General features: G+C 54.1%; 1 protein-coding gene across 2 annotated transcripts in view; it reads right to left on the bottom strand.

Moving 5' to 3' along the window:
• The window catches only part of GRM4 (glutamate metabotropic receptor 4), a 103,917-nt gene that overhangs the window by 28,576 nt on the left and 47,503 nt on the right, over positions 1-27,838 (bottom strand). The window contains exons 3-5 of one of the 2 annotated variants that reach the window (XM_063097234.1): positions 8,128-8,263; positions 4,963-5,117; positions 2,668-2,808 (exon numbers count right to left, since the gene is read on the bottom strand). In XM_063097234.1, the coding sequence (XP_062953304.1) occupies positions 2,668-2,808; positions 4,963-5,117; positions 8,128-8,263 (432 nt within the window). The remainder of the gene's footprint in view (positions 1-2,667; positions 2,809-4,962; positions 5,118-8,127; positions 8,264-27,838) is intronic. The other variant, XM_063097235.1, reaches the window with a different exon arrangement.

The following is a 27,838-nucleotide window of genomic DNA, read 5'->3' on the forward strand; positions in this document are numbered from 1 at the left end:
CCTGTGCCCCCGCCTCACCAAGAGATGGCCAGAGAGGCTCACTGCACCTGACTTGGGTCTACACAAGGATTCTGACAGCCTCTGCTGGGGCTTCAAACACAGCAAGAAGGACTCGGGTTAGCTGTGAGGTCCTGTCCCTCCACACCTCCGCGAGACCTGTACCCCGTGTTCATTCGAGCCTCTGCCCCTTTGCTCATGCCTTCCCCCTGGGACACCTGCTGTCCTCCCTCCCATCACTCACCTCTCCAAGTCAGAGGTTCCCAAACTTTGCTGCACAGTAGAACCTCCTGGGGCACTTTTTTAAAAATCCTGGTGCTCAGTTTGTACCCAATATAAATTAAATCAGAAAGTCTGGGGGTGGGAGTCAGCCATCAGTATTTTTAAAAGATCATTCAATATGCACAAAGCTTGGGAACCACTGCTCCAACCCTAAATAGACACTAAAGACACCTGCAGAGCTTTAAAAAAAAATCCACCACCCAGGCCCCACCCCTGAGGTTCTGATTTAGGTGGTCTGGGTGTGGGGCGCTGGCACAGTTTTAAAAGCTCCCCAGGTGACTCTACCACACAGCCAGGCTTGAGAACTACCATATTACAGTTCATAAAGGGCCTCTATTAAGCTTTCTCGCTTCCTTCTGGAGACACCTCTGTGCTGGCCCACTATCAATCCCATTTCTCAGACGAGAAAGCAAAGGCCTGGATAGGGCACAGAGTTTGCCTTAGGCTCACAGCAAAGCTCTACTCTCCTCTGAAACCTGTTCTAGTCCTCCTTCCCCTACATGCTCTGACAATCAGAGCAAATACCTCCCTCAGGACTGCTAGAGAAGTTCATGAATCCTGACCCTGTCTGGACAGAGCCTACGGGGACTGACCAAGCCCTTCTTCCCTCGTGGCCCTCCCAGACAAAAAGGTAACTACAGAAAGCTCCTCACCCTCCACAATTTACACATCCCCATCCCCAAGTTAGGTCTGGTGACTTATAATCAGGGTGCCCATGCAATTTTTCATCCCCACATCGGCACTTTTGAGAATAGAAGGGGATGCTCTCAATAATTATACTGGGAGAGCAGGAGTAAACAGGATACATGGGCACCCTCCCCATGAGGACTCAGCCTCCATGCTCAGGCATGTTTGTGTAGTGCATCTCTTGTACCTCAATTGGGACTACTGCCTGATTAAGGCATTTGCTGTGCAGCCTTGGGCAAGTCACTTGGTCTCTCTGACTTTCCATATCCTCATCTATAATATGGGAAGCATAAGACTTCCTAGAGTTGTGAGGGTAAAATGAGATGATGTCTTTAAAGTGTCTGGAACATAATAGATGCATAGTAAATGGTGGTGATAAGGTTATCAGCTCACCCAGGAACATGTAGACCCCCACACAAGACACACAGCACACACACCACTTCCCTCTCAGGCACACCATCTCATGCACATACGCAGTCACACACACACTGCCACCTGGACACGCTCATAAACCCGCACTTGCTCTGCGGATCAGGCATGGTGGGTCTGGCTGTAAGCTTGCCTGGGTCCCCAGGGGATACCCATGGTCCAGTGGCTGTAATTCCCTGGGGGATCTGGCCACCAGAGGGCAGCACACTTCCCACCCGCCCACCTCATCACTCTCTTTTCCTCTGGCCCTGGTGGACCCCCTTCCGTCAAAGATTCTATTCAGCATGTTCCTGGCTCACCCAGCCCTTTTCCCAAACTGCACCCATCAGTCTGGGAGGATATATGAACTCCTTATCCTCCTCAGCTCCCTAATGTCACTAAGGCTGGGTCCTGCTGCACAGCTACCCAGACCAGAGCACACAAGGACCTATGACCAAATAAATATATCTAAATGTGGACACACCAGGATGCTACCCTAGGGAGCTGAGGGCCTACAGCCCAGACATGCATACAAATCCTGCTCTACCATGTTCCACCTGTGGAAACTTAGGTCCCTGTACTTGATTCCTCTGAGCCTTTGTTTTCCCATCTGTAAAATGGACCAGTCATTGTCCCCTTGTGCGGCTCTTCTTTTCAGGGCTCGAATGTTACCTTTGCAGGGAGGCCTTCCATGGCCATTTCAAAGTTGCAGTTTCCCTCCCCCCATGCGCTCCCCATTATATTTATGTTTTGTTTCTACTGCACATTTCCCTTCTGACATTCTATAATTTGCTTATTTTTATCGTCTGTCTCCCCATTAATAAAAACTTCAAGAGACTTTTGACTCTTTCTTTCACTGCTCTATCCACCGTGCTTAGAACAGCGCCAGGCACTTCCTGGGAGCCAAACTGGTGTTTGTTGAGTGACTGAGGGAACTGCGTGGGGGTTAGAGGTGGTTTCTGTACAGTGTCCAACCAGGCGCGCGTCAGGACTGGACACAGGACAGGTTCTGTGGTCTGGCCCTAGTGACGTCCAGATAAACTCCAAAGCAGTCATTCCCTCTACTTAGAAGCGTCACGGACATTTGTCACTGCCACTGCCGAGAGGACGCAGTGGTTTCTACCACCCTAAGCCCTCCTGCCCCCGACGCTTCTCAGTGTCCCACCCAAATCGGATGTGGCTCCGCCCCTAGGCCTCCCAACTCCCCCCCCAGGCGTCGGCCCGTCTCCACGCACGCCACCTCCCCTCAGGCCCCGCCCCCAGGCCCCGCCCCCAGGCCCCGCGCGTGCTCACTGGTGCACTTCTTGAGTTGACTGCCCTTCTTGAGCGCGTGGCGGCTCAGCTTGCAGTGGAAGTTGTCCTCCCAGAACTCGGCGAACCAGATGTTGCGCCGGTTGTTGTCCAGCGTGCGGCTGGAGAAGTAACGGTCGAAGCCTGGCAGAGAACAGGGACGTCAGGAGCTCGCGCATCCCCTTCCCCAGCGCCCCCAGCCCTTCCCGCTTCCCCCTGGCGGCGGGAAGAAGGAGGGAGGGAAAAGCAAGCACGTCCTCTGATCCAGGCCCAGACAGAAAAAAACAAAACGTGGAGCATTTCATTTCATTCAAAATGAAAAGGGCTGTGTTAAGTCCCGGGGGAGCGTGTGTGATCTACAACTGCTGCCTTTATAGAAGAGAAGCACACCGATGAGAATGTTTCCACGGCCTTTAACCACCGAATACTAATATAGGCCTCTTTGAGAAGGAGCCACCTGGGGGTCCTGAGACCTGAGGGTCCTAAGATTAGAGCACAGAGGCTGGTGGGGTTGCCCAACCTGAGAGCACCCGAGGAGACCCGGCCAGAGAAGACAGGGGATCACCCAGGTCACACAGCAAGACCAGGGCCTGGATCCTCTCTCTTCAAGTCCACAGCGTCCCCGTCACTGACAGCCACAGCTGCCCTCCTCCACATGCTCCATGGGACTCACCAACTCTGCTCTCAGCCTAGGACACGCGCCCCAGCGTGGGCAGGCTGGCAGTGAATAATGCCCCCTCCGTCCTCCCAGTGCCCCTCTGCAGCACTGACTGTTCTGTACACAGTTGACTGAGCTGCCTGGGATGGGCCAGAGGCCCAAAAGCCCAACAGGGCCCACAATGAATGGTCGTGGTGAGCTTCCTGTCCATGGAAGGATCCCAGTGGAAGCCAAATGACTGTCAGAGCTGCAGGAGAAATGCCGGCCTTGGCCGGGGGGTTGGCCTACAGCAGGGTTTCTCTACCTGGCACTATTGACACTTGGGGCTGGATATTCTTTGGGGGAGGGCTGTCTTGTACATTGCATGATGTTGAGCAGCACCCCAGCCTCTGCCACCAGATGCCAGTAGCACCAACCCCCCAATTGTGACAACCAAAAATGTCTCCAGGTATTGCCAAGTGTCTCTTGGGTGGCAAAATCACCCATAGATGAAAACCACTGTTCTAAAAGCTTCTCTAATATCCCAGAGAGAAGAGGTACTTGTCAGGCAAGTCCTGGATTCAAATCCCAGCTCTGCCGCTTACAGCACTATAAATCACAATCTCTCTAAGCTTCAATGTATCCATCTACTAAATGTGGATAAGAGTATATCGCAGAGTTGCGGAGAAGCTAAATGAGATATCTATTGGTGTGGCATTTGTAGGCACCAAAAAGGCATAGTTACTGGAATTTTGTGTTTATTATGGCTTGGGGTTGAGGGGGTGGTGTGGAAATTTCCACTGCCTGTGCTCTCTGCCTCAGGGTGAAGAGGGGACACTGCTGTGTGACTGAGCAAGTCTCTCCCCTTCTCAGGCCTCAGTCCCTTGGAAAGTTTGATGGAGGGGCAGATGTCTGCGGTCCCTTCCAGCTCCGTCAACACTGGACTCTATTGAATGCAGTGAGGGCAGGGAAGGAGGAAAGCCCTGGGAGCCTGCCTCCCCCAAGGTGAGGACCGCAGGGTCCCTGCCAAATCAGGCCACTAATGGGAACTTCACACCTCATTCCCTGTGAGGTTCTGGCCAGAGTAGTTTGTTCCTGCTCAGGGTGACTGTGGGTTCTGCCCCGAGAGGAGGGGATTCAGGGCAGGGCAGGCCCAACCCCAAGGCTGTTCCAGGGACTGCCAGACCCAAGCAGGCTCTGCAGGGAGACCCCAGCCCTTCACATAGCACTCTTTCTTATAGCGTTCTGGCAGCTCCCAGACCCCTTCTGGCAGAGGACTCTCTCCAGGCATGGCCAGGCCCTCATTTCTGTCCCAGATGGGAAAAGGGATAGGATTATATAGGGTGAAGCACAGACCTTGGTAGATGAGCCTCCTGTGCGTGCCACACCCCCCACACACACCCAAAAATATCTGGAAGGAAGGAAGAAAGGTCTTGAATCTGGATTCGAATTCTGCTGTGCAGAGTGTGGCTTGAAAGGCCTCCCAGCCCAGAACCTCAGAATACAAGAGGCTGTGGGGCCAAGGAAGAGGAAAGAAAAGATATGGTGAGACGAGGGGAAGGAAGCAGAGGAGGGACAGGAGAAGGGGCGGTCTGGGATGATGCTGACAGGTGGGGGTGGGGGGAGTGTGGTGGTCCCGCCTTCCGGGCCCACTGACCTACCTCGCACGGACATCCTCTTGGGGAGGATAGTGACAGCACCCTCAGCCACCTCCTCCAGGTGCAGCACGGGTGCAATCTTGGAGCCCCAGCTGTCAGAGCCCATCCAGAAGAAGTGGCCTGTCTGGTTGGCCCTTCGTGCTGCCTCCAGCACACGCCTGTGGGAACACACACACCAGCCCAGCCTAGCTGTGGCTGTCCACACAACTGCTCCCACCCCTGGCCATACCTGCTTGTGGACCCACACCTGCCCCCTCACAGCCCATTCCTGTGCCCCAGGCTATGCCTGGACCCTCGACCCCTGACCCACATGAGCTCAGGGCCCACAGCTGCCCCAGCACCCATGCCCACACCCCCAGCTCCATGGTTCCCCTCTACCCTGGCCCACACTACCCATAGGCCCCCGGCTACCTCTCTCACCCATACTTGTCCTCCCAGCCCATGCCTGTCCCCGTGAGCCCATGCCTGCCTCCAGGCCCAGTGTGCTCCTCCAGGCCCATGTCTGTCCCTGCAAAGACCACACCTGTCTCCCCAGATGCACACCTGCCCCATGTCTGACTCAGGCCCCAGGAACTACATCTGCCCAGCCCCGTCCTCTCAGATTCATGCCTTCCTGGCCATACACCCACACCCACATCCCTTAGCCCATCCTCACACTTATAGCCAACTTTACACACACACACACACGCACATACTCGCACCTCTCTACACCCTCACCCCCTGCACTTGTGCCCTTGCCAGCAGTGCCTTATCCATTCATCCCCTCTGTGCCAACAGCCCAGGTCCTTCAAAGAGATGCTCCCTATACCCTGCCCGGATGGATGAGGGGGTGGGGCCACCAGGGTGCACACCCACCTCCAGTGCCACTGTGACAGTGGTCTTAAACCAGGGACCCAAGAGCCCAGCACAGGACCCAGGATCCCACAGGAGGTGCTCAGTCAGTGTTTACTGGATTCATGAATTAAGGGGCCCCTCAAAGACATCTCTCCTTGAAGGGGAAAACAGGGACGAATGTGCATGCCACACAGGAGAGACTGGAGCAGAGCAAGTGAGAGGCTGTGATGTAGGAACACATCACAGTGTTCTGGGCCCTACCCATTGCTGAGGGCCAGGACAGACTCCAGGGCTGGGGGTGGCTGCTGGGCCTATGCAGGAGGTAGTCCCTGGGGCAGGAGGGCCAGGGGCTTCCAGAGGGAAACAAATATATTTCTAGGCCCCAGAGCTTGAGTAGCCTGGTGTCCGCCATCATCCCAGCCTGCCCTCCCCATCATCTCTCCACATTTCCTGGCCCCCACCGGGTGCGGCCCCCACCTCAGATCACCACTAATGGTAGGTGGGGCTGCTCACAGAACCCACACCCACAGCCCTATTAATACCCACCTGCATCCGGCCAGCCCCAGATGTCCAGAACTCCCAACCCTCCAACCCTGCAAAGTCACCCGGGTTTATTTTTACTCCTGTTTGCTTCTGAAAATGCACATGGATTTCCAGAAATGACCCCCACCTCCCACCACACTTCCTACCCCTCCTCTAGGTGCCTCTTCTCAGGGACAAAGGAACCAACACCTTTATCCTCTCCTCCCAGCAGGTGGGTCCATCTGGACTGAAGGCATCTGCCAAGGCAGTAGGCCTGGGTGGGGTGCACAGCTCGGTGGTGTGTGGGAACTGAGTAGTGCCAGGCTTTGGGGTGGGCATGGGCGGCAGGAGTCAGGGAGCAGGGGCTGGTGGCTCAGAAGGGGCCCCTCCTGCCCCATTGGCATCAAGAACATCCAGAGCCAGAATTTAGGGGACCCATACTCCTTAAGGGGGTCAGGAGCTGCCTCTGTGCTCAGTTCAGAGGGTATCAGGATGGGGCTTGAGGCTCTCTCCAGCCCTGACCTTTTGCTGCCTGAGACACCACCTTAGAGTGGACCCTTTTGGCTCTTGAGACCTTAATGGTCTTCCCTCCTCCAGCCTTCCAGGGACCCAGCAATGTCCCTGGGGGGTTATCTGTTTTACTGCAGCTCAGAAGTCCAGGATGGGGTCTTTACCAAGTGAGAAAAAGAGTTTGAAAGAATGTGACTCAGGGTGGGTGCTGGAATAGGAGAGAGCTGCAGGGGAGGGGTGGGAGACAGGGCAGCCTTGGTTGGGCCAGCGAGTGGCCAGGTGTCTGAGGGAGGAGGCCTGAGGGCCACATCTGCTGTCTTGACCTCCTCTGTGAAGGCTGGGGCATGCCTCCCCCACCAGATTTCAGGCAGAGGCTGTGTGTCCTCCTCAGCCTGGGGCTCCCTGAGGACAGGCTGTGTCTGCCCCTCAGACTGGGGAATCTCTTGGCCTATCTTGGCCCTAACACCGGTTCTCAAGGAGCTAGGAGCAAACGAGGAAATGGAGGAAGGGAGGTAGGTTAGGAGGGGCACTTGAGGGACAACTATTAAGTACACCTGAGTTTCTGACCTGTGACCCAGGACCCAGGGGCAGACGTGAAGAGAGGGGCCGAACCAGAATTTCTGCACTACATGGCCCTGGCACCCAGAGTCCTCCTCCTCCCAGTCTGCAGATGTAGAAACTGAGGCCCAGGGAGGGAACCATACTGTCCACAGTGAGTGTATGCCCAAGCCAGGACTTGAACCACAGCCTAGACCTCTCGCCTGCACTCTGAACTAACAAAGAAAGGAGGGAGGGGCTGAGAGGTGGCTAACACTTACTGGGTACCTACTTCATGCCAGACCCTGCTCTAAGCCCCTTATGCACATTCCTACATTCAGTTCTCAAACACTATCAGGCAGCCATCATTAGCTCTTTTATTTTATTTTATTTTTGGCAACAAAGAGGTCCAGAGAGGTTAAGAAATTTGCCTGAAGTCACACCACTAATAGGTGGGAGAACAGGATTAGAACCTAGGTGGTCTGGCCCTAAGCCCGTGGCCTTAGCCCCTCCATTAAAGCACCCTGCTTGTCATCCCTGGCAGGTGGAATGGATGCAGGAAACAGAGAGGGGATTGAGAAGGGGTGCCCTATTAGCAGTAGCCTGATTCCTAGCCTGTGGGGTATCCCCACTCACCCACCCATACCTCTCTGGATCCCAGGGTGGGGTCAGGCTTGCCTGGGAAGTCTCCAGCAGGACAGGACCTGAGGCTCTCCCCATAACTGCCTGGCTCCCAGTGCCCACCCAGATGCTGCCTGCCCTCACCTGATGTCATCCTCGTTGGCAAAAATGATGACTGCCCTGGCATTTGAGGTCTCCAGGAGGCGCCGGATGATCTTGTCAAACTCACCCGTCTTGGGCTCTCGTGGTATCTTCACTGACTGGGCGATACACACGCCCCCTGTGGGAGGGGCACTGGTCAGCCTGGGCAGGCAAGGAAGCCTGAGTCTCCCCACCATCCCCTCCAACACACACTCCAGAGAGAGCGGCTGGGTGCTGCCCAAGGTCCCCCAACCTGACTTTCAGCCTCCGGGTCCCAGTCTCAATATGGCCTGTGCAGTCAGAATCACTGCAGTGTCAGTCTTGGCTCCACTCAGCAGCTGGTGACCCTGGACACATCACTTAAGTACTCTGTGCCTCAGTTTCCCCACATAGCAGTCAGAGGCAGCAAGAGGCAAGAGGCAGTATAGCATCATGCTTAGGAGCCAGAATGCCTGAGTTCAAATCTTGGCTCTGCCACTTACTGCTGTGTGACCTCAGGCTGGTTACTGACCCTCTCTGTGCCTCAGATACATCACCTATGAAGTGAAGGTAATAAGACTACTTACTTCACAAGGTTGTTATAAAATAAGTGAGTTAGCTCATATAAATACAATAATGTCTGGTACCTAGTAAGTGCTTAGTAAATGTTGGTTATTTTTATTGTAACCACCTCATATGGTTTCTTAGAGGATTAAATCTGAAAACGAGAGCCCAGCCCGGGCCATCAGTGCCCCCACACCCACACACACACCTCCTGGGGCTCCTGTCTCTGGGGCCCGTGCCCATCCACAGGCCTTCGGTAAGAGCAGCACGCGTGGCCGCTGACTGGAGCCATCCAGGATAGGATCAATACACAGTGTTGCTGGGATTCACATCTAGGCTGTGTGGCCATCAGAATCCCTGGGAGCACTCTGTACTTCACCCAGCCAGTTCCCAGCCTCAGATGTGTCTCTCAAGTGCTGGCAGGGGACCGGTGTCATTCATTTATCTAAATCCCACCTGATCTAGTACCGAAGCATGTGTGGACCGCTGTGTACCATCCACTGCATTTGGCAGATGAGGAAACTGAAGCTCAGAGAAGAGAAGTGGCTTGCCTAAAGCCTCATAGTCCCCTGGCCTACTGGGGTCTAGGGGCTGGGGACCCCTAGAAAATAAAACCCCTGAGCCCCTGGTGGCAGAGTCAGGGCTAGCTGACTAGCTAAGGTTAATCCTGAGGGATTAACCTTAATGAAGCCAGACCCTTTATCTAACTGCTGCCCTCCTCTGGGTCCCCCTGAAAATAGGATCCTTTCCTGGCCCAGCCAATGCCTCAAACCAACCACCTTGGCTGGGCACCCAGCTGCCACCCCTGGGCACCCCTGGGCCTCCAAATGGCCACTTGGTCGGGGCTAGTACCATCTGAGCCTTCTGCACAAACTCGATGCCCTAGTACATCAGACACTTCTGTACAGTGGCCTAAGCTTTAAGGGTCTCACTCATAGTGCGAGGGGGACATGACCCACCCACCAGCCCACAGGCAACATGCCAGCACCCAGTTCCACCCACGGAGGAGCCCCCACCCACGGGCAAGAGGTGGCAATAAGGGAGGCTGCCCCTAAAGGTGGTAACACTGAGCTGAGTCTTAGGGGGAGGGAGGTGTAAGCAGCCAGGTGGTGGGCATTCTGGGGAGAACAAGGTGCGTTCACTGGAAGGAGTGGCTGCTATGTGCCAGGCACCCTGCTGGGCCTGGGCCACAGATACCACACACACGTGCACACGCGCATGCATGTGGACAACTCCTTGGGTCTCTCCTAAGACACCCAAGAAGCTCCAAGTGCCATAGAAGAGCATAGTTACCAGGAGCTTGTGGGGAAGGGAGAGAGGGAGCAAGGATCCTTGGGCAGGACTGGGGCCCCTTTCAGTCCTGGGTCCCAGAGAGAGCCAAGGGGAGGCAGCCTGCTGGCCACAGTGCTGGCCGTGCACTCATGGCAGCCGGGCAGGCACTCAGCTCCAGCTAAAACCTTCCATATGGTTTCTTTCCAGTTAGAAAGCGGGCCAATTGTGACATTTCTCCCCCCATCTGGGGAGACAGATGGACAAGAGGAAGAGGCTGGACTGGGAGGGGAGGGAAGGGGAGGATGAGCCACCTGGCTCCAGGAGGGAGGGTAGGCAGGGGATGTGAGTTAATTGCTCTCAAACAGGGAGAAAATGTTAGGTTAAGTAATATTTCTGAGTGATGCTCCTCTAAGAGGATGAGTGTGATGGTCCTACCTGGCACGTCAGGATATATCTTGCAAGCTTTGCTTCACTGGTTAAAGAAGGATTAGGTGACCACAGCTCATCCCCAAGAATGTGAATGAATCACAAGGTACCTGAGATGCAAGTGTGATCCAAGAAGGATTTGCTATTCTTGCACACACAAGAGATGGGGGGACTGGAGGGGAGCTGGGGTGTTATGCAGAGCTCAATAATACTAATGAATATTTATGGAGTATCCAATGCATGTTCAATATTACTCTGCAAATTTTACATGAATTCACTCATCAGAGGTCAGTATCATCATCACATCTCCAATTAATAGATGAGGAAACTGAGGCACAAAGTGGTGAAGTGGCTTTCCCAAGGTCATGAAGATAGTGAGGGGCAGACCGGGGATCGAACTCAGGCCATCTGGCTCCAGCAGCCACCTTTCAGCCAGTCATGTGGGGAAGGGATTGTATTGTGGAGTCAGAGGACCCTGTGGGGCCATGAGCATGTCTGGGGCAGAGCACCTGCCCTGGGGTGAGTGCCCTCTGGTGTCACTGCCCCCAGGGTGAGAAACCAAGTGTCCACAGGTCCCTTTGCTTCACTGTCCAACTGTCAGCATGGCTGCTCAGGGGAGTGGGGGACAGAGGCTGTCTCCTGGGGTGACACAAGCTCCTGATGGTGGTGTAGCCTCTGCCTCAACTGCTCTCCTGGCTCCCTGTTGCAGCCAGAGAGGACTGGAGTGGCCCAAGAGGGACCAGCATTTACTAAGCACCCACTGCATGCCTGGCACCATGCTCGGCCCAATCTCAATGAATCCTCACATTCCCCAGGTGCAGGTGCTAATATCCCCATCTTATAGATGAGGAAACTGAGGCTCAAATGTGCTAAATAGCCTGACCCAGGTCACATGCCAGTAAGCAGGTCTGCAATCCAGGTCTGTGTCCAGAGCCTCCCTCAGGCGGAGAGGCCCCCATCTCCTGCAGCCCTCCCCAGCCCTGGAAAGTTCCCTCTCCTTGTCATCCCCTTCAGCTGCAAAACAATTACTCCACAGCATCCACCCAGAACAAAAGGGCAGTGCTTCAACGTCTCTGTTGTTTAGCTGGGGTGGTACACACACATGGTCATGGGATGCACACACTAGCACATTCCAGCACACACAACCGCACACAGCCAACACTGCTACAGACCCCAAGTCACACACCAGAACTCTCAGCCCTCCCATGTCCGGCCCCTTCAGCCACAGCGCCATCACTGTGGCACCCACAGCTAACCCCCCCCAACCCCCCGAGTGTCCTCTTCAAACCTCTCCACCAGGTAAGGCACTTCTCTCCCTCCCTACGCCCTTCCCCCAGTCTCTCTCGTTGAATAAAATAAAAACCCATGAGTCCATACTGATAGTAAGTTCAATCAAATTAAAGCCCACAAAGCCCTCAGGGAACAGCTACTTCCTATCTTAGGGCAGAGGCTGGAGCCTCCAGGTTCCAGGCACAAGATCACAAGTGGCAGAGGAGACCTGGAGGAGTCTGGGGTTCCCCATTTCCCCAGGCTCTCCTGGTTCTCCCTGGCAACCCCCTTGCACTACTCCCCAGTCCCTGTCCAGCCTCCTGCTAGTACCACAGCCATCCAGCTCTCGATAAGCACCCCACTGCCTCATGCAGCTGCAAACTCTGCCATCCCAGGCTAGCCAATGCCTCTCTCCTCATTGGGCCAGGAAGCCACAGCCACTTGCCAAGAACATCTGAGCACATGGAGGCTGTAGGGACCTCAAGACCTCCTGGCCCAAGCTGGATAGAGAACAAAAAGACCGAGGCCAGGAGCGGCAATGCCAGGAGCTGCTGTGTGCTGCTGGGGCAGAGCCCACCTCCAGATGAGGCTCTCACCGCCACCACACTGGGAGGTTCAGAATCCCGGCCAGCCCTCGACTGCTTCCCCACAGGAACCTCCGACCCCAGCCCACCCCCCACCAGAGCCCACCCCAGCTCCACACCCTCCCCTCTCCCTGCACTGTCCCACCCGTCAAAGCTGACTTGTCCTTGATGCCATCCCTCAGGGCTCTGCCTCTGCTGCAATCAAGCTGGACATCCAATCAAGGAATGTCAGTTAGAACACTTTGGAGAAACACGTGGCGATGTCTAGCAAAGCTGAATATGCCTGCAAGCTAGCATTTCCCTTCCACACATTCCAAGGAAACTCCAGCACGTGGCGCTGGGATTCACTCAGAGACGTTCACCACGGTGTGATTTGAAACTGCGAAAAAATGGAAACAACCTAAATATTTTACTATGAGAGAATAGACAAACTATGTTATATTCGTTCAATGGAATATTATGTAGTTAAGATTAATAAAACAGCTCTTGTGTATCAACATGACAAATCCTGAAAACACAAAATTGACTGAAAAAGCCAGTCGTAGCATGATCTGTCCCATTTATGTAAAATTTAAAGACCACATGTAATATTTACTATTTATGGAAACATACATACATTTGCATATGAGTAAAAGCTGCACGAAGGCTTGAGATTTTGCCTGTTGTATTTATTGAATTCTCCCCAATGTCCAGAACACTGCTTGGCACACAGTAGGTGCTCAAAAAGTGTTTGTTGAATGACTAAACTAAGCCAGAAGGAACCTGCCTGCCACTTTCAGAATTGTGGTTACCTCAAGGGAGGGAAGGACAGAAATAGGATTGAGGTGGGCTCCAGAGGGGAGCTCCCACTCAATCCACAGTGGTTTTTTCCTCAAAAAATAATGAGAATCAGAAGCAAGTATGACAATAGGTAAATACTTGGTCAATCTGGGCCCCAGAACTCAGGCTGGACAAAGCTTTCAGACATGGGTGTCAGCAAGGACACTCCAGCATTCACGGGGCACCGCCTGGTGGAGAACACACCAGAACGTGCCAGAGTGTCCCTCTGTCCATCTGTGATCCAGGGCCACACGGCCACTCCCAGCCCAGTGGCATCTGCAGCGCACCGGAGGGGAGACACTTGTGGAGCCTGCTGCCTGCCTTCCTCCACGCCTGCCTGGGGCTGCCCCTCCTCCCAGCCATCTGGCTCCTGAAATCCTATCTCCCCCTGAGGACAGGCTGTTACCTGGCCAGCCCTTCCCTAGCATGAGCTGGAACCCTCCGCCTCCCCCAGGTTTCAGGCACCTGCCCTGACATGAACATGATACACACAGACTCCACTAGCGAAACTTGATACTGGCTTCCTGTTGTACTTTGTGGTCTCTATGCCCTTTCCATTTGTGGTCTGGTGACCTTTCCTGGTGTTCTCAGGTCCAGCTGATATATCTGGGTCATTGTCTACCTCCAACTCCCTCCCCAAGGCAGGGCCAGGTCTATGTGTCTGTTCATTCATTCATTCATTCATTCACTCTTTCTTTCTTTCTTTCGAAAAGTACCCTACTCAGTTTTTGGCATAGTCAGTCCTTAAAAAGCGATAGCAAGTAGGACCCTTTCCTCAGGGGCTCACAGTCTAGTAGGGAAGCAAGACCAGAAGGAAGAGTGCCTTGGGTTGAATGTCCCCCCAAAACTCAATTCCTACTGTATCTGTTAAGAGGGTGGGAAATCCTACTATGGTCATTGAAAGGTGGGGCCTTGGAGAGGTGGTGATTGGATTGTAGCACCATGCCGTAGTGAATGGACTAACAATGGTGGTTAGGGGCGTGGTTCTGAGGGTTTTAAAAGAAGAGCACTAGACTTTCGGTTAAGATGGCAGAATATATGGTCTCCAGCATCACCTTTTCCCACAAATCAACCAATTTACAACTATAAAAAAGCAACAACAGCCAAGCCGGGGATGCTAGAGCTCAGAGGAAGAGGAGGAGAGACCTACAGAGTTCATGAAGGCAGGCGAAGCCGCAATGAGAGAAAGAAAAAACCACTCCGACCATTTCGAATCCTGGCCATTTCCAGGCGAGAGCTGCTGAGTGCACAGAGCAGGAGCCAGCAAAAAGCCACAGCTGTGCCTTTCTGATGAAGTTGCTTGGAGGCGGCAGGGGAGAAGAAGGCCTTGGTGACCACCAGGCCAGCAATACCACTAATAGGGTTCCCGTGGACCCACATAGGAGCAAGGAGCCATAACAACTGAGAAAAAGGAGCCACTCAGAGGCCGGTGGGTCATTGCAAGGGACCAGTGCATGGCCTGTCCCATGGGAAATGTTCGCAGCATGGGCGGTGGGGGAGACGGGCCCACTGGGAGAACACTGGGACACAGTAAGGACAGCTGATCTGCCCCCCAATCAGTGAAGGGCCACTCAGAGGAGATTAGTCAGGAATATAGAATTGCATGGGGTGCAGTTTGATGAGAAGACTTGGGCCTAGACCAGACCTTCTACACAACCCAGGTGCACCAGATTGCGTGAGAGCCGGAAGTACCTATAAAGCCAACCATTAAAACCTGAGCTGCACAAAAAGCCTTCCCTAGGGAATCAGCAGCAAAGCAGCAATTTAGCTCAACCACAGAGCTCAAGTGCTGGTCCCCACAGGAAGTTCCCCCACGTAGAAGTAAGCAAAGGACAACAAATTAGTTTCAGTGCAGAGTTTAAGTGGTGGGAACAGCAAATAATCCAACATAGAACTAAAAGAAAAAACAAAGTACCCACAACCAAAGGCAAAGTTTCATATTAACTAGTAAAGGTCTCATTTAGCAAAAGAACACCTATAACACCTACAAAGACCGGAAGTCCTCTGGGCTACCAAGCCAGAAAGGGGGAAGGGCCAGGGGCCTCAGCAATGCACATCCCACACCTGCAACCAATCCTGAGGGTGGGGGATGAGGGCCTTGGCCATGCCTCCCGACATGCGCAGCCAGCCCCCGCAGGAAGCTCCCTGTGCTCTACCGACCGGGGGTGATGGGGGGCCCAGGGCCTCGGCCACAACCCCCGACACACGCAGCCAGCCCAGTGACGATTACCAGACCACAGCAAGAGAGGCCCTGGGTTCCCGAGCTGAGATGGTGGGGGATGACAGCTTTTGCCACACACCACTAACATCTGCACCCAGCCTGTCAATGACCAAGCCACTGCTGGGAGCCCCCCAATCGCCCCTATGGGAATGAGGGGGTTGCCACAGGCCTCAATCCTGCTCCTCCTCCTTCCTCCTTCTTCCATCCTGTTTCCTTCCCCTTTCCCCTCTCCCCTCCCACCCAACTGCTCCGCAACAACATCCTAGAATATAAAAAATAATATTAATAAAATTACATTTTCTAAAAATAAATAAATAAATAAAAGAAGAGCACTTCAGAGATTAGTCTCTCTGCTCTGCCCTTTTCTTCCACATGAGACCCCTGGGTCACTGTTGCCACCACCAAGGCCTTCCTTGGATTTTGGACTTTGGACTTCCCAGCCTTTGAAACTGTAAGCAATAAATGCCATTTTCTTTATAAATTACCTAGTTCCAAGTATTTTGTTATAAGCAACAGAAATGGACTAATACAGGAAGCAATCAGCTCAAGAAGAGCAAGGCAACAGTGCTCCCAGCAGCTGCCAGGCCCCCACTTCACGAATACCAAATGTCATTTCTTCAACAACCCACATTTGCCGAGTACCTGTAGGCACATCTCCAGGACAGGCGGAGACACCTCCCGCACCACCATGCCCACATCATGCTACATTACTTTCCCTTCACTGAGTCAGCATATGTTTACTGAGCGTCTTTTATGTGCCTGGCACGGTGTTAGATGCTGGAAGGCAGCTGTGAAGATGGCAGAGCCCCTGTTCCATACAGGGTGGGAGTGAATGGTAAGCATCCTGGACTGGGTGCAGAGTAAATAAGCAGCATGACATACAGGAGGGAGGCTGGGGCTGAGTCCCCTCGCTCCACCAGATTCGTCCTAGAGGACGGGGACGTTCGGGCTGGGCCACGCAGCTGAAGAGGCAGAGGCTGGATCTGAACTTGGGTCTGGCTTTTCTCTGGGAGCTTCTGCCTTGTCTGAGACCCAAGGAATTGAAAACACTTTGTGACTTGTAAATCCACCCTCCAGGGAGGTCTCACTGCTCAGATGAAGTCATTTTTCTGTCCTCCACTACCTGGGATTGTCTGTGCCTGAGGTGTCTCCTTGATGCACCAATGGACTTAGGTCTGCACCAAGCATGACTGCGGCACTTGCATTCAGCTGCCTTCCCCCTCCAGCCTGAGCCCGCACTGTGCCCGGGACTCACCGCTCCCGGCACTTCCCTGTCCCCCACGGCATGGCTCTCCCCACTCCACCTGTCTAAATAAGTCCTCCCCACCATCCTGCGAGGCCACTCCCTCCAAGCAGTCCCCAGATCCCCTGCCTTCAAGGCACCCCCACTTGTGGGATGTGCCCATCCTGATGCAGGCAGCCTGGGCAGGCAGAAAGAAAAGGCCTCCCACAGGAGGCACCTGCTTATGCCCACACCTCCCCCCACCCCATGTCAGGGGACAGTCAGGGATCCCCTGAGCTCTCAGTCATGGCCCCCAGTGGAACTCCTTGACCATCCTTCTTGCTCTAGCACCAGGGGCCTGGATCATACTCTGAAACCCAGGCTGCTAGCTCTGCCCAGGCAGCACCCTGACACTGGGCTCCAGACAAGGAAGGAGAAAAATCCTCCTCCTGAGCACAGCAATTCCCCAGTCTAGGTCTCCAGCCGCACAGTGCAGGGGCGCAGCAGGGCCTGGCCTCTCACAGCCCAAGCAGCTGGTCCTGGATGCCAGCAGAGACACAGGCTTCTCTCTCTCTTTTCCTCTTTTGTATCCTTTTAAATTTAGAAAGGGAGAAAAACAATGATAAGACAAACCCTAGGAAATCAAGTGGAAAAATCTACATTACAACAAAACGTGAAGGCAGCAAATTGCAAGGGACTGGGGGTAGGGAATCACACACTCCACAGGGCAGGCGGTGGGGGGGGGGTCCCGTGCCTCCCCTAGGTCCTCCCTTCTTTCCCTCCCACACTAAAAGCCAGGCCCTCAGCAGCTCCTTTCCCAAACCAGCTCTCAGAAGAGAGCAGAAACGGCTCCTCTCCTCAGAAGGGCTGGTAACTAATAAGGTACTACTTTTGCTTTCAGCTGGGAGCAAAGCCTTAACCTAAACAATGGAGCTGGAACGGTGGGTTCCAGGCAGCAGAGCTGCAGCCAGAGGTGTATTCTGAGGTAGAGAAGACACCTAGGCCCTGAGCAAATGACCTCGTCCCCTGCAGCTGCTCTAGGGTGAGCAGGGGTGTGGGGATGGGGAGGGTGGGCCTGGCTCCGGCAGGGTCTGGAACTGCACAGAGGGCTCCAGGCCTGTCCAGGGGTTGGGTGCTCCCAGCCTCCTCCCCCCATCCAGTTTCCAACCAGCCTGACACATGGGTCCCACTTACAACCCTCGGTGGCTCCCCACCATGCATGTGTGTGTGTGTGCACGCATGTGCACACGTGTGCAACGTCTGAGGCCTGCATCTCCTCCTCAAGTCTGCAGCAACCAGCCTTGCCCCAGTCCCCACCAGGATCTGTCCATCCAGCCCCATCTGTTCTCCACCTGGCCTTTGCCCAGGCTGCTCCCTCAGGAGAACCCACCTCAACTGGTCAGCAACCCTCTAGCTCCCCAGCCCAGCCCTTGCTAGGCTGTGATTACCTCCTTAGGTTCTGTCTTTCTGCTCAGGGCCTCACAGAACCCAGGACACATGCTGCACCTGCTCAGGACAGACAGTGGTCCATGCTTGCTGGATGGCTGAGTGCCCAACTAACAAGGTTGTTCAGGGACACTTGGCAAGAGCTGCTGGCATAGGTGTGGGGCAGAGGTTCTAGGAATCCAAGAAAGGCACCTGCTCCTGCTCAAACCCTCCCACCTCCTCTGCAACTTACCCTCTGAGCTCCTGCCTCATCACATACACAGGCACTAAGCACCCATTTTGCATCCATTTTGCAATGTCTACATTGCACCAGGCTCTGGGCTGCAATGACAATCTATGTGCAGCATCTGCCTTGCAGAGTTTGCTCGTGAGCTCTGGCCATGTGCATGGGGCGGGCATGATGTATACCTGGACACCTCTCTCAGTCCTGCCTTCTGGTGGGATTTTACCTTCTCTACCTAGGAGCAAATTCCTTGCCATGAGTTTTGGGAAATAGGTGAGCCCAGGATGAACAAGTGAAGAAAAGTGTGAGCCAGCCATGCAAACTGGCCAGGTCCCCAGGGTCTGCCTGAAGACAGCTGGGCTAGTAGTGAAGGGCATGAGGTAGAACATTCATCCTCCTGGCTGCAGGTGATTTGACTCCAGCCTCTGGGAAGCAGTGGGCCCATGGTGAGAGATTCATCTGGATCCACAAAGACACAGGTACCCAGGGACAATGAGGGGTCAGTCACACTGGTTTCCCACCTGGAGGTTCCCCCAATGCACCCCAGTGGGCTTAGGTTTGTGCAAAGCCTGGATATTGTGCCTGTGTTCAGCTCTCTGCTCCTGTCCACTCTGAGGCAAGGACAGGACAGCCAGCCACACCACTTACTGGCTATGTGACTTTGGACAAGTTTCTTAGCCTCTCTGAGTGTCAGGCTTCCCATCTGTGAAATGGGGAAGGACTTAAACTCCATCTGGTGGGATTGGTGTGAGGGTCAAGTGTGATGGTGTTTATGAAGGCCTGGGACTGCCCCCTGCAGCCAATGCCTCTGGAGGGGGCAGGCCTAGTGGGGTGGGGCTGCTCAGGCTGGTGGCAGGAGCCAGGAGGATAGGACCTCATCACTCAGCCCGGTCAGGACCCAGGGCTGATGAGGTCCATAGCTCTGGGGACCAGGAGCACCGGTCAACCAAGAACTGTCCCCAGAAAAGGGTGCTGAGCAGAACCCAAAGCCCAGGGACTGCCCAAGGCAGCATACACATCCTTTCTTTCCTGAACATTCTCAGCACCTCACCACCACCACCCCCAGCCCTGCACGTACACGCATGCACACATGGCAACATATACCCTCACAAAACCACACACTACATATCACCACAACCTCGCATGGTCTCTGGTCACAAACCCTCACACAGAGACACACACAACCCCACACGGTCATATACACACTACACACAACCACACATAACCCCATATAGTCACATACACATGACACACAGACACATATAATCCCACACAGTCACACACACATAACACACAGACACACATAACCCCACATGGTCACATACACATCACACACAAACACACATAACCCCATATAGTCACATACACATGACACACAGACACATATAATCCCACACAGTCACACACGCATAACACACAGACACACATAACCCCACATGGTCACATACACATCACACACAAACACACATAACCCCATATAGTCACATACACATGACACACAGACACATATAATCCCACACAGTCACACACCCATGACACACAGACACACATAACCCCACATTGTCACATACACTCACCACACAGACACACATAACCCCACACGGTCACATACACATGACACACAGACACACATAACGCCACACGGTCACATACACATGACACACAAACACACATAACCCCATACAGTCACATCCAATAACCCTGCCCAACCAAACTCAGTGCCACTGCATGGAGCGCTAGCACGCAGCACCTACAATGTGGCACCCCCCACAAGCACACAGCCTCACGGGTCTCCAGCAGTCACCACACATGCACAAAGCATCCCCTCAAGCCCATCCTCTTAACTGCGAAAGGGCTCCTTGCTGAGTCTCCTCGGTGAGGGCCTCAATTCTCCTGAAATCTGGGGGTGCAGGGGCAAATGATGGGGAGAGAAGGGGGACACAGGCATCAGAGAGCTGGCCAGGTGTGACACCAGAGGCCAAGTCTGGGTAGAGACCGGGCTCATATCCCAGCTCAGTTACCTTCTGCTTCATGATAAAAGCCAAGTTGCCCAACATCTCTGACCCTCCACTCCACCACCTGTACAGTGGGATGGCATTATCCCTATCCCCCAGACACAGCAGGGTTGATGTGAAGACTAATGTGGACAGGCCCGGACCCTGGGAGGAGACCTCAGGGGGTGGAGAGAGAAGGCAGGTCTTGGGGGACTGGCCAGGGCAGCTGTGAGATCAATGCCTCAGAGCTGAGCCCTGCTGTCCCCTTGCCAGCAGGCCTCTGGGCAGCGTAGGCAGCATTGTTCAGAGCTGCATTATTCATGGTGCTCAGCTCTGAGCAGAGGGAAATTTGCTGAGTGATCGACCTAATATCTTAACACAAACCCATTTAGGCAAAACACCTTTGAAGCGAGAAAGGCGGAAAAAAAAAAAAGGGAAGCGAGGGTGTTTGGAGGCAGATGATGGCGGGAACAGACTGAGGGAGCAGGGCACCGAGAAATGGCTGGTTCCTGGTCCCCCCCGCAAGCCCCCTGGGAGACCCCAGCCCAGCCCCACATGGGCCCCAGCTGCCCCCACCCTCAGTGGTGTGCCTAGCATTCACTGATGGAAGGAATCCCACCCACTTCTCAGGTTTGGTTCAGAGAAGGGAAGGGGGTCTTCCCAAGGCTCACACAGCAAGTCAGGGGCCAGCTGGCAGCTAGACCCCAGACTGCCGAGTTCAGGGTCCTCTGCCAAGGTCACCCTCTCCCAGCCCGGAGACCATGTGGTGGGACTGCAGTAAGCAGGGCCCTCAGCCTGACTGCATGGTTCTGTCCCTGCCTCGGGCCACAATCAAGGCCAAGACACTGTGGAACATGGCTGAGGACCCTTGAGGAACCATTTACAGAACAAGACCCCTGACTTTCTTCTCCATCTGCCCCCCAGCTCCAGTGATACACCCAGGAGATGAGGTCACACAGCAGCTTTTCAGTCCCTTGGTCAGCCTCACAACTTCACCTCTACCACAGCAGGACCACTTTCTCCACCTTGACCAGAACTCTCCACCCTAAGCCTTCACCAGTGCTGGCCCCTTGGCCAAAAATGCCCTTCTTCCTTCCCCATCTGCCCAACCCCACCCAGCCTAGCGACCTGATTTCTCTGCCTCTTCCCATGAAATCTCCCAGCTCCTTCCCGCAGCTGGAACTAGTCACTGCTCACTTGGGCTCTCCCTGCATTCCTGGATCCTCTTCACTGCCATCCTCAGCCTTGTGTTGTGGTCAGTTTTGTAGCAGGCAGACTTCAGGGTGAGGGCTGGAGCCAGGCTGCCTGGGTTCAAATCCCAGCTCCGCCACTTCTTAGCTGTGTGACTTTGGAGAAGTTACTTAACCTCCCTGGGCCTTGTCTTCTCAAAATAGAGTATGAAGAATAAGTGAGTTAATACCCATAAGGTGCTTAGGACAGTGCCAGGCACACAAGTCCTCCATAAGTATTTGCTCTTATGGTACCATTATTGTTGGCTTCCTCCATTGGCCCATGAGCCCCTTAAAGGGCAGTCTTCCTCATTTCTAACCCCCATTTCCAGTAGAGTGCCAGACACACAGTAGGAGCTACATCAATGTTAGTTGACCTGAGCCTAATTTCCAGCAATGTAGTCTGCCAGCCTCTTCAGTCAAGACATGCAGGGAAGAGGAGCTGGCGCTGGCTGCTGGTGGCAGCGACACTGTGAGGGGGCAGGCAGGGTCACAGAGAAGACGACCTCCGGCCAGCTCCACCCCACGGTAGGAGCCGAGGCTCAGTCACACAGGGTTAGGGGCCAGCAGCCGGGCCTGCAGTTTGGCCAGAGAGGAACAGGCGGTTGCAGACGGGATGAAATATGTAGGAGCCCATATCCCCAGGAAGAGGAAACTGACAGGCAAAATGAAATGTTGAGATGTAATTACCCAGGCAGGCCAAGCATGTCTCCGCCGGCGGGCTCAGCACCCCAGCCTGCCACAAGCAGGCACTGGGTAATGAAGTCCTTCCAGACCCCTCTCCCACACCAGCCCTTGCCCCTCCTCTTCAGGTTAGAGCAGGGGGAGGGGTGGCACAGCCCTCTCTGTCTCCTCCAAGCTGACCCTTTCCCTGGCAGAACAGCCAGAGACACAGAGAGCAGGAGGCTTGGGTCAAGCCCTGACACCAGGCCTCAGCTTTTTCAGCAGGAAAATGGGGCTACTGACCCAAGCCAGGGAGGGTGGACCAAGACAGTAGTGAATGTGGCCGTGCTACATCAGTTGACTTTGGTGGAGGACAATGGTGAGGGTAACTTTCTCCTGCAGTGAAGAGAGCAGCAGACCAGCCTGACCCAGTGCACCAGAAGAGGCCCTCTTGAGACACTGAGCTGTCTAGGACGCAGGTTAATAGGAGCTGATGGACAAATGCCAGGGTCCAAGGCCCAGATATGGGCCCTGAGCTAGAGAAGTACCCAACCTACCCACAAACTGCCCCAGGCTCTCCCAGCACTGTTAGGGAAAGGCTTGGAGCCTCAGAGCCTGTGGGATTGCTTGGCCAGATCTGGGAGTGGGGAGTGGGACCAGGCAGGGAGGGACAGGGGACTCCAGGCCTGGATTCTGAGAGCAGCCTCAAGTAGGCATCAGGAGGGGGTCCAGGAGCAGGGGCAAGGGATAGGGGTCCTTCCTGTATGCCAGAGCTGTGAGAGAGATTGGGAGCATCTGCTCGTTTTTCTCAACAGGCATTTGGGATGGGACAACTTTTCAGTGTCAAAGTGTCCTGTGTTGCACTACAAGGGATGTCTTGGGAATCTGGGCACTGAGTGGAACTCAAGTAGTAACCCAAGTTGTTATGAAAATCTAAAGTGCCCCCAGGGTTAGGGTGGGATACCCAGAGTTAAGAGCTCCTTTCTGATTAAACTAGGGCCCAGAGAGGGGCCATGATTTGCCTAAGGCCATCCAGCACATGCCATTCATACATGCTGCCCAAGCCCCCTCCAGGCTGGCTCAGCAACCCCAGATAGCTCAGTGCACCTGGGGCAGGTCCAGTCTCACCTGGCAGCGGCCAGCTGACTCCTCGGGCCCTAACCCACTGTGCACCCAACCCCTGTCCACAGCATCTTACCAGACCATGCCCCATGCCTACCACACAAACTTCAGCCTGCCCAGCCTGGCCCCTCCAACTCTCCACCAAAACTCCAGTCCCTCCTGGTCACTCTCCCCACTCACACTTTCAGTGGCTCTCACCTCCCTCAGGGCCAAGTCTAAACCCCTCAGCACTGTCCAGAGGCCCTGCAGGGCTGACCCCGTCCAGCTCCCCAGCCTCATCTCCCATCACTGTCCACCTGCAACAGCACCTGCAGCTTCCAACACAAACCAGGGTGTTCCTCCCTCTGTGCCTTTATTGAGACTGTTCGCTCTGCCTTTGATGTCTAATTCCCCTTCCCAGACTCTTTTCTTCTTCAAGTCAGCTCCCATCTGTTCTTTAGGATTCAGCTCAGGCCCCCTCTTCCAGGAAGCCTTCGTGAGTATCCCCAGGCTCCTCCTCCCCTGGGTGCCCATAATGATCACAAAGTCTGAATCACTACACTCAGCACCATGAATGGAAATTATTTGACCAGATGCCTCTGTGCCCACCAGCCTCTAACTCTGGGGAAATCACCCTTGCTGGGCCCTGATTGTACATGCTGCCAGGCACAGAGCATTCACTGATTTGGCAATAATTTACTAAGCACTCCCAGTGCCAGGAGCTGTCCTAGGTGCTGTGGGTATAGCTGTGAACAGGACAGAGAAGAATCCTGCTCTCGTGGAGCTGACGTCCATTATGAAGTAGACAATAGATGCTGAGGAATGAAAGAATGAACAAATAAATGAACTGATTGATTAAGAGCTGGCCTGTCATCCAGAAGCCTCCTGACCCCATCCCCAGTTCCTGTCCTTCTGCTGCCCTGAAGGGCCTCCACCCACTCACTCCCTGGCCCCATCCTGTGCCTCCTCCCTCTCTCTCTCTCTCTCTCTCTCTCTCTCTCTCACACACACACACACACACACACACACACTCACACCTGGCTCTCCCGTTATCCCACAGCTCTCCACATTCATGTAGCACTCCACAAAGGAATAATTTTTCATGTTTTCTCATCAGCTCCTCCCAATCAACCCATGTCCTAGGATTATGACCATTTTACAGACAAAGAAACTGAGCCCTACAGGCCGGAGCCTAGATCTGGCTGTCTCCACCTCCCCTTTCTCCACCCTATTTCCTCCCTCTCCTCTACTTTCTACCTCTTCCTGCTCTGCTTCCCACCTTCTGGGGTGAGCTGGGAAGTTGCCCCTGTTCTCTGAGCCTGTTTCCCTCTCCATAAAGTAGGGTGAGCAGTGAGGCTCTGGGAGACAGTAAACAGGGCTCTGCTGCCCCCTCCTCTGCCCCTCCACCGCCCTTCCTGTGTCCACACTCCATTCACTCTCCTCCCTCCCTCCCTCCCTCCTCTCTCTCCTGCCTGCCACTGTGTCCTCCTTCCTTCCTCCCCCCATCCCAAGGCTTCCCTCGGGCCCAAGATGCAAGATGGTCGTTAGCTTTCCTTCTGGCTCATTAAAAAGAGAATTTGCATAGAACATCCATATGATCATTCTGTCTACAGCAAAATAGGGCACAGATATAATGCAGCATGTATATCGGGAAGAAAGGACAGTCACAGTGGGAGGGATGGAGGGAGGGAGGACCCCAACCAGGAAGAGGCTAAGTGCTCACCTTGGGGTCTGAGGCCTCAGAGGCAGCCCCCCACTTCCTTTAGCCCTGGCTTGGCCTTTCTGACAGCTGATCCACGGTTTTTGTCACTCTTACGATAACCAGCAAAGTCGGGACTACAATTTCTCCATTTTACACATGGAAAAACCAAGAGCCAAAGAGGAACAGCAACTTGTCCAAAGACACACAAGTCTGGCAGGCCTGGGCAGAAGCTGTGCCATGGGCCACCTTACCTGCCTCACATCCACCTACTGCCCCTTCAGGAATACTGCCCTCCTCACTCAGAAGGCAGGCCTGGGAAGAACTGAACACAGTCACACAGACGGAGCACCCTCCTGAGCCTTGGGACAGGCCCACCCATCTGTCAAGACTCTCCTCCCATCAACCCTCCTCAAGGAAGCTCCCTTGCCCCTGATTCCTTCCCCAGCCTCCACCTCCCTGCCCCGACAGTTTAGCCAGAGACAGAGATTTTTGGAGACAACTGCTTCCAAACCTCTCATCCCAGTTTACCACTGCATTCAGACTTGCCTTGTCCCAGTGCTGCAGTGCCCAGAAACAAATATATGTGGCTAAAAAAGAAATTGCTAACACAATCGAGGGAAAAGAACCTGCACTTTACAGACCAGCCAAGGCTGCTAAGACGTCTGGTGCCACTGTGTGGTTCTGAAACCAGGAGTGCAGGGCCTTCCCTGGGCAACCCCCTGCCCTCTGTGAGCATCACGCAACCCAGGAGCAAGCCCTGTGGGCTCGATCTTCAAAATACACCCCTAATCTGTCCCTTCTCACTGCCCCCACTCCCTTGTCCAAGCCATTATCACCTCTTTCCTGGACACCCACAGAAGTCACCTCACCAGCCCAAGCCCCCATTCTACTTCTCACACAACACCCAAAGGGATCCTATTCAGTCTAGGTCCATTCATGTCCCTCCAATGGCTCCCATCTCCCTCAGAGCAAAAGTCAAAGTCCTCACAGTGGCCCACAAGGCCCCTATGTGATCTGCCCCCTCCTCTCCTCCTACTTCTCTCCCCCTCACTCATTCTGCTTCTGCCTCTGGGCTATTCCCCAAATGCCAGGCAGGCTCCACCTCGGGGCCTTTGCATTTGCTGGCTCCTGTGCCTGGAGCACTCTTCCCACAGATCTCCACTTGGCTCACTCCCTCACTGCATTTGGGGCTCTGCCCGAATATCACCTCTGCAGAAAGGCAGGTTAAGTGCTGAAAGGTGGTTAACCTTGCATGAAATAGTCTCCTTTGTCTGCTCCTCTCTGATCACTACACCACTTTACTCCTCTTCACAGCAGTGTCCATCCGCTCCTGTCTGAAATTGTACTATATAGTAATGTATTTCTTTATTTATTGTAAGATGCCTCTGGCCCTCTCCCCAAATGTGAGCTCCACAGGCCAGGGATCTTCATCTGCTTAGTCCACAGTAGTATCCCCAGTGTCCTGGTTCAATACCTGGCACTCAGTAGGTTCTCAATAAATATTTACTCAGCAGATAAATGAATTACTGTGCAGAGGTGAAGGGTGAAAGGGCTGAAGGGCGGAATTTTTAAAATGACCCCACCTCCTTCCTCACCATCCGCATGTGGCAAGGAAGGTAGAAGGGCCAAGAGAGGTGGATGAGGGATGTGAAGACCTATGCCATGGAGCTCAGAGATCCCCTGATGCTGACAAAGCTGTTGGTGATGAAGTTGAGGCTGAGAGAGGGAGCGTTACAGGCCTGGGGCCACACAGGCGCCCTGAGACAGAGCCAGAACTAGAACTCTGCCAACTCCCAGCCCAGGGCCCTTTGCCCCACTACACTACTCTGGTTAATAACGATAACAACCATCACCTTTTGGAGTTATCACTAGTGCTTAATGCAGTGTCTGGCCCACCTGGCAAGTACTTTACATGTATTAACTCATTTAAGCTCACAACAACCTATAAAGCAGGTACTATTACTATCTCCATTGAACAAAGGTGGAAACTGAGGCATAGAGCCCTTAAGTGACTGCTCAAGGTGGCACAGCTCATGGTGGCAGAGCCAGGATGTGAACCCAGGCCGTCTGCCCCAGCATCTGGGCTCTTCACCACACCACTCTACCGTGTCACTGGGAGAAAGACAGGATTTAGAAGGCCAAAGCCACAAAGGGGCTGCAACTAGCAAAGGGAATTTTTTCAAATCCCAAAGGAATCTATAAACCTGTTCCACAAAGGAGACTGGTGAAAGAAAATGCTGCTTCTTGTCCAAGAGGGAAGAGATGCAGATTCAGAGCAAGAAAGGGCTCAGCGTCTGGTGTCTTCTTCCTACTGTCACTCCCAACAAGCTCAGAGGCAAACAAGGATGGGAGCATGTCCTCGTCATGACAGGATGGGGCGAACACATCAGAGGCCAGTTGGAGAAAAACAGAATAAGTGCCACACTGAAAGAAAAGCAGCAGGGCCTGATGACGCCCAACCCAGGGGACTCACTAAATCGAGAGGTGGCAGCACCCTGACACAGGCCAGAGTGGCAGAGAAATCAGAGCAGACAGGCGAAGTCCCCGAGGCAGAATAGGCAAGTGCAGGGGTTCATCTTCACAACGGGACAGAGATTGACCTGGCAATCCCGAGCAGTCACATTTGCACCAACACCTTGCCAATCTCCAAGCCTGGTGAGGAGACCAGCTGGTTCAGCAGGGGTGCCCGAGCCAGCTCCACTTAATTTCCACCCACAGAGGAGTGGCAGGCAGCAAAGGGATTGGTCTCAGATTCAGGGCAGCATTGTGGATAAGCTGGAGTAGTGGGGACTGGCCACATGAAGGGCCCACTTCCCCTCGCATCCTTAGAGAATGCATAGCTGGAGGTCTAGCATGCTGGGCCTTGGGCTGCAGGGTCCCTGGCTGTGACCCCAGGAAGCAGCTGGTTGGAGATTCCAGAGTCTCCCCCTGAGAAGCTGCTAAAAGCCATGGGACACTGGAATACACCAAGCTAAAGCCCCTCCCTGCCCTGGCTAATTT

Source organism: Cynocephalus volans, chromosome 5 (genome assembly GCF_027409185.1).
Source record: "Cynocephalus volans isolate mCynVol1 chromosome 5, mCynVol1.pri, whole genome shotgun sequence".
In the NCBI taxonomy this organism is placed as follows: domain Eukaryota; kingdom Metazoa; phylum Chordata; class Mammalia; order Dermoptera; family Cynocephalidae; genus Cynocephalus; species Cynocephalus volans.